Consider the following 5,802-nt stretch of genomic DNA (forward strand, 5'->3'; position numbering starts at 1 on the left):
TGAGCAACCGCAGCGTCGAGAACAACGACGTCGTGCGGTCCCAGGAGGCGTGGTTTGTGTACGCGTTCACGCACACGTCGGCCGTGCTCGAGACTTTCTGGTGGAAGATCACGGGCAAGGAGGCCGCGTGGTTTGTCACAGGCAGTTCGTCCCGCGGGTCGGTCACGGAACTCCCGAACGTCCTCGTGTACTTTGGGCACGTGTTTGGGCTAGTTTGGGCGTTGATCCGGTTCTTTGCCACGTACAACTCACAGCAGACGTCGCACGGCGCGTCGCTGCTGGTCGCGAGTCTCATGATGGGGCTGTTCATTGCCACCAAGCTCGGACCGAGTGTCCGCATGAGCATCCAAGAGTACTTTGGGTGGAGCTACCAGAGCTTAATGGACCAAGGCAACTTTTTCGGCCAGTCCTTGATTGCGTTTGGCCTTGTGTTCATCTCGTTGTGGGTGTACATTGAAAAGCCGAGTTCGAACCCGTTTTAATTCCTTGATTATATACTTTTACATACAGCACACATCTAAGCAAGCTGCCATGGAATCTTGTTTTACAGTTAGCCCTAAGTACCCTTTGTGTTACAGTGATGGTGTCGTCTTGGCACGACGAGGCAACGTTCGCAGTTTATGGGGCTTGAGTTTCAACTTGCGCGTGCCTCGAGCCCCCCGCGACGGCTCGTCACGTTTTGCCGCCGAGTCCACCGCTGCATGAGCTCCATGTTTGTACTTGGCCAAGTTGACTTGGGTCGTGACTTCCATGATGGGCTGCAGTTTGCCCTTTGCGATCGTCATGTCCCTCGCCGTCGCCGCGTCGTGTTTTGTGATCAAGTTGGTGACAATACCTCGCTTTCCCGCCCGTCCAGTGCGCCTACGCGATATGTTTGATACAAACGTGAAGGTTCTTAGCCTTGGTATTTAGTAGAAGCATGAACATTGCGATATCAACATCCAAGAGACGTTTCAACAAGTGTAGTGCTGGCCATGAGACATAGAGCGATTTTACAAATCAAATGGGTTGACCAAAGCATCAACGTTACCCGGCTCGGTGCAAGTAATCGACCGACGATTTGGGAAAGTCAAAGTTGATGACATGATCGACATGTACGAGGTCCAGGCCTCGCGCCGCCAGGTCGGTGCATACCAACACGGTGGCGTCGCCAGCCACGAACGCGTCAAAGTTCTTCTTGCGGACCACGGGGGGGATGTCTCCGTGTAGGGTCGTCGACGGGTACCCGTGCTCTTGCAGCATGTGGTCTGTGGACCTGCAGCTGGCCGTCGAGTTGCAAAACACGAGCGTCTTGCCTTTACTCCATTGCGACAAGGACGCCCGCAGCGCGCCGTGCTTGTCGGCCGAGCCCTAGTTGTATCCAAACTCAACGCCCATTCAGAGCCAACCAATCAATGACGTACCGGCACTCGAATGTATTCTTCCGTGAGACTCGGCGGGGTTTGGTGCACGCCTTTGCCGGACACGAGCTTGAGGTCGGGAAACGTCGACGCAAACACTTGGTCCATGGGGGGCTTGACCGTCGCGGCGGCCAAGAGGTACTGCACGTGGCGACTCGACGCCAAGCCACTCGCGCGAATGGGTCCCAGGATCTCGTCCATGATGGGGCGGAACCCCATCTTCCGATCCAGCAGCGTGTCGGCTTCGTCGATGACTACAAACTCGACGCGCGACAGAAACACGTGGCCGCTCTTGATGTACTTGGCCAAGCGCCCTGGGGTCGCCACCAACACGTCGATGGGCCGGCCCAACGCGGCCTTTTGCGGCTTCTGTTCGCTGCCACCCGTGATGATGCAGGACGAGAACTTGGCCAAGTGCGACAACTCCCGCGCCACGGCGCCGACTTGAATGCCGAGCTCGCGACTGGGAACGAGCACAATGGCCTTGGGCCGGCTCACTTCGCGCCGCACAGTGTCCACTGGGCTTGGGCTGATGGTTGCGGTGGCATCAGTGGGCATGTCGTCGGGGGTGGATGCAGAGTGTGCGGCCTCCAGCTGCGCGCGGTTCCGTTGAGCTAGGACGAGCTGCCGCTTCTCGGACCGACGAATCTTCTCTACAACAGGAAGGAGATACGCCAGTGTCTTGCCGCTACCGGTGGCATCCGTGCAAATCACGTCGGCTCCATTGAGCGCCGCCGAAATGGTTCGTTCTTGGATGTTCGTAGGCGATTCCAACCCCTTGTTATGCAACGCTTCGCAGAGTTCTCGACTCAGACCCAGCGACTCGAATGTCGAGCCATGGCGAGTCCACGCGTTCGCAATGGAGTGGACAGCCGATGGACGTGACCGTAACAACCGAGTAAGCATGCTTCAAGTTGAAAGTCAAATCCAACGCAAGCGATTGGTGCCGATACCCTTCAATAAAGTACAAATATTATATTATGCTTCAAATATTATGCTTCAAATATTAATACTATTAATAGTACTCCGTGGCACTTCAAATTATCAATACTCAAAATATATTGTACTTATTCTTAGTACAGACTGTAGTACGATATATAAAGCCAAGCCATTATGCCCGAGTGGTCTAAGGGGGTGGACTTAAGATCCACTAGACTTTCGTCTGCGTGGGTTCAAACCCCACTGATGGCAATCTTTTTTCTTTCCAAGCCATTCTAGTATATAGTAGTAGGTATCTACTATTAATATTATTGAAATTATTAATAGCAGTAAAAGTACTTCATGTAGTTTGAATAGTAGTAGTGCTACGCAGTATTCACCAATGTGCTGTACATACCACATACGTTTGTAAGATTATTCTTACACTAAATTTAGATATCAAGCCATTATGCCCGAGTGGTCTAAGGGGGTGGACTTAAGATCCACTAGACTTTCGTCTGCGTGGGTTCAAACCCCACTGATGGCATTCTTTTTTCTTTATCCAAGTGAGTGATTTTGCTTGCTCTATGCCATGATGTATAATTATTGATGGCAAGTTAAAGTTACGGCGCCAGATATGCGTGCGTGCAGTGAGAGATTTCTTGTCGAGTAATGCAACTTACTGTTAAGGCGTTTCTCGTGTTACTGGCAGTTGACGTAGCACTGGCAGCCCAGATCGATGTGGCTGCTCCCAACTCATCGGCAACGTTGCTCTCTGCTGACGCCACCCCAACAGTGACTTCTCTCGACGGTAACAACAACCCAGTCCTGGTGCTCCCCCAAAGCGTAGTCAATGTCACTGCCAAGTTCAAAAATCAAGCGGTGAATTCTTCCAACACCTTGCCAACGCCGAGCCCCCGCGCCAACGATTTCAGCTTGCTCAGTTCATCGGGTGTCGGCCCCGTGGCAGTATGGCCAGCCCTCATCGCTGGGGCGTGCATTGGGCTGGGGCTCGCGATCCTTTTCTACGGATACAAACTGTTTCGACCGACGGTGTTTGTGTCGTCGTTTGCTTTTGGAGCGATTGTGGGGTACATGACAGCCGAGCGCGTGTGTGCGCAAACCTCGGGGAGCTTTTACATCGTGTGCTGGGCCGTGTTCTCCGTGTGTGGGCTGGTCTGCGGCTTAGTAGGGCTATACGTACTCAGCGTGGGTGTGATGCTCGTGGGCGGCACGGGCGGCCTCGTGCTGGCATTCCTGCTCACGACTTCGTTTGGACACAAGTGGTGGCCAAGTTACACCGACGGCATCTTGTTTATCTTCATGGGCGTCCTGAGTCTCGCCTTTGCGATCGCGTGTTACACTGTTGAGAAGCCCATGCTGGTGCCAATGATGGCGTGGACAGGCGCGGGCGCGGCCATGTGGGGCGTAGGGTACTTTGCTGGGGGGTATGCGTGTGCGGACGACTTGTCCGTGTACCGAGTGTCGAACGCGCTTGGCGAAGTGAGCTACACCATCCCCAACTCGTTTTGGATATACCTATGCGCCACGATACTCCTGACACTGGTCGGTACGTTTGTGCAGTTTCTCAGCACCGCGTGCTGCGAAAACAACACCCTGTACACGTGGGAAACCCACGGAGACATTGAAATGGACGTGCGTCGAACAGCATACAACCAACAACCGAGGCCGTACGACGGCTACGGCTTCGGTCGCGGAGTGCGCACCGAAGTCAACTACTACCATCGCCACGACGACCATACTAATTAATATACATGCGTACTCATTTCTACGCTAAGCACTCAGCGTCCTCATTCTGGTACACGTGATCTAACCAACAACACCTGATTGTTAGTATATCAAGGAATCCTTGGCTCCAAGACCGAGATTTACTGTGCCTGTTCTCCACGGCTTGCCCTGAAAGACCAAGCATTCCAGGAAAATTGCACAAGTTTCAAATGCCGGCGGATGGTCGGTGATATCCGGTCAATATCCGGATACACTTTTGGTTTTGGCAAATCGTTTTGAATCTGGGTTTGGCGCAAAAACCCCGTGGGACTGCGTGCATGGAGGACGACGAGTGGGACGATGCAGCATGGGAGGCCGTCGCCATGGAAGCGGACATCGTCGAGAGCACAGTTGTCGCCGAACGCCATGGAGTCTACGCTGCCCCAGCGACAAATGATCGTTGGACGTGCCCGCGATGTACGTTGCACAACCCTGGGACTCAATCGACATGTTCAGCGTGCGAGTTTGCAAGGATTCAACGCACACCACCACCGGCTTCAAACGCACCTCTATTGCCATTAGCTTCGCGCAGTGGAGGATCGATGTCGTCTTGGCTCGTTCCATCAAAGCAAGCAACGCCAGCTCCAACCCGTTGTAGCAACTCGTCATTTCCGCCAGCACAAGCACACGTACTACCGTTCGCTCCATCGGCTTCAGTATCCACGCGCGCGCCTGTGTCCTACACCACTTCAGGTCCTTCCTCGACATCGTCATCATCAGCAGCAGCTGCAGTAGTACCCCCACCACCGCCACGTCCGCGGTCATCGCTGGCGCTGCTCCCAAGCACGTTGTCGTTTCTGCCCAATCCCATGGAAATCCCCGAAGACTCTGTCGTGATGGGCGCCGACATCGACCGGGACTTGGCGACCCAGTGGATCTACCCAAGCAACTACCCCGTCCGCGCGTATCAGCAGTCGATTTCCCGCGCGGCGTTGCTGCAGAACACGCTCGTGTGTCTGCCCACGGGCCTCGGCAAGACGCTGATCGCGGCGGTAGTCATGTTCAACTTCTACCGATGGTTTCCGCGCGGGAAGATCGTGTTCATGGCGCCGACCAAGCCGCTCGTGAGCCAGCAGATCCAAGCGTGTCACGACGTCATGCCCATCCCGCAGTCCGACATGGCTGAGCTCCAGGGCAACGTCGCGCCCGCCAAGCGCAAACAGCTGTGGGCCACCAAACGCGTGTTCTTCTGCACCCCCCAGAGCCTCCAGAACGACATCGAGCGCGGCAACTGCGACGTCCGGTCGTTCGTGTGCGTCGTCGTGGACGAAGCGCACCGCGCGACCGGCAACTACGCGTACGTGGTTGTAATCAAGGCCATCGCGGCCAAAGTGTCGGGGTTCCGCGTCCTCGCGCTGTCGGCGACGCCCGGCGCCAAGTTTGACGTGATCCAGGATGTGATCACGAACCTGCGCATCTCGCACATCGAATGCAAAAATGGCGACGACCCTGATGTCAGGTATATGTATATATATATAATATATATATGGATGGGTGGGTGGTCCATCCCCGATACATAAAACTCTTGTGTGAGTGTCGCGAATCTTGTGTATATGTGTGACACTGTTGATTGCGAAGGTCACAGCAGTGAGGGTAGCTAGAACATAAAGGGGGTTGTGTTATGTCCAATGGCCAAGAAGAGTGTTGGTTTGGTCAAGAAGAGTGTTGGTTTGTGAGGGGGTATTGCTCATCACAC

At 54.5% G+C, this 5,802-nt stretch overlaps 4 protein-coding genes and 2 non-coding genes across 7 annotated transcripts; 5 read left to right on the top strand and 1 right to left on the bottom strand.

The window, feature by feature from the left end:
- Nucleotides 1-44: 44 nt before the first annotated feature.
- H257_19030 (hypothetical protein) lies at nt 45-482 on the top strand (the record flags this gene model as incomplete). The annotated part of the gene is made up of 1 exon (XM_009848184.1): nt 45-482. A coding segment is annotated over one exon (438 nt), but the record flags the coding sequence as incomplete, so codon positions are not given.
- Nucleotides 483-524: 42 nt separating this feature from the next.
- Nucleotides 525-2,314, bottom strand: H257_19031. 2 transcript variants are annotated; one of them, XM_009848185.1, is made up of 3 exons: nt 1,404-2,314; nt 1,031-1,350; nt 525-861 (listed from the first exon to the last, which is right to left on the bottom strand). In XM_009848185.1, exons 1-3 carry the CDS (start codon nt 2,304-2,306, stop codon nt 573-575), a joined length of 1,512 nt encoding a protein of 503 aa, XP_009846487.1. In that variant the 5' UTR covers nt 2,307-2,314; the 3' UTR covers nt 525-572. The 2 variants fall into 2 exon arrangements, with proteins under 2 accessions (XP_009846487.1, XP_009846488.1); XM_009848186.1 differs by lacking the exon at nt 525-861 and having other exon boundaries at nt 983-1,350.
- A 193-nt stretch (nt 2,315-2,507) lies between these two features.
- Nucleotides 2,508-2,591, top strand: H257_19032. Its single transcript has one exon. It is a non-coding gene; the product is annotated as a tRNA-Leu (tRNA).
- Nucleotides 2,592-2,781: 190 nt separating this feature from the next.
- Nucleotides 2,782-2,865, top strand: H257_19033. The gene has a single exon. It is a non-coding gene; the product is annotated as a tRNA-Leu (tRNA).
- A 58-nt stretch (nt 2,866-2,923) lies between these two features.
- Nucleotides 2,924-4,108, top strand: H257_19034 (hypothetical protein). Its single transcript, XM_009848187.1, has one exon. The coding sequence runs from the start codon at nt 2,991-2,993 to the stop codon at nt 4,086-4,088; it is 1,098 nt and encodes a 365-aa protein (XP_009846489.1). The 5' UTR covers nt 2,924-2,990; the 3' UTR covers nt 4,089-4,108.
- A 639-nt stretch (nt 4,109-4,747) lies between these two features.
- H257_19035 (hypothetical protein) lies at nt 4,748-5,565 on the top strand (the record flags this gene model as incomplete). The annotated part of the gene is made up of 1 exon (XM_009848188.1): nt 4,748-5,565. A coding segment is annotated over exon 1 (648 nt), but the record flags the coding sequence as incomplete, so codon positions are not given.
- Nucleotides 5,566-5,802: the final 237 nt, after the last annotated feature.

Source organism: Aphanomyces astaci (assembly GCF_000520075.1).
Source record: "Aphanomyces astaci strain APO3 unplaced genomic scaffold supercont1.319, whole genome shotgun sequence".
Taxonomy (NCBI): domain Eukaryota; phylum Oomycota; class Saprolegniomycetes; order Saprolegniales; family Verrucalvaceae; genus Aphanomyces; species Aphanomyces astaci.

What these genes read in the sequence shown, in the direction of transcription:
- H257_19031 (XM_009848185.1), bottom strand. Translation starts at nt 2,306, where the DNA reads ATGCTTACTCGGTTGTTACGGTCACGTCCATCGGCTGTCCACTCCATT. An exon ending in AAGAATACATTCGAGTGCCG is followed by an intron (nt 1,351 to 1,403) that starts GTACGTCATTGA and finishes GGATACAACTAG; the next exon opens with GGCTCGGCCGACAAGCACGG. An exon ending in GATTACTTGCACCGAGCCGG is followed by an intron (nt 862 to 1,030) that starts GTAACGTTGATG and finishes CATATCGCGTAG; the next exon opens with GCGCACTGGACGGGCGGGAA.
- H257_19034 (XM_009848187.1), top strand. Translation starts at nt 2,991, where the DNA reads ATGCAACTTACTGTTAAGGCGTTTCTCGTGTTACTGGCAGTTGACGTA.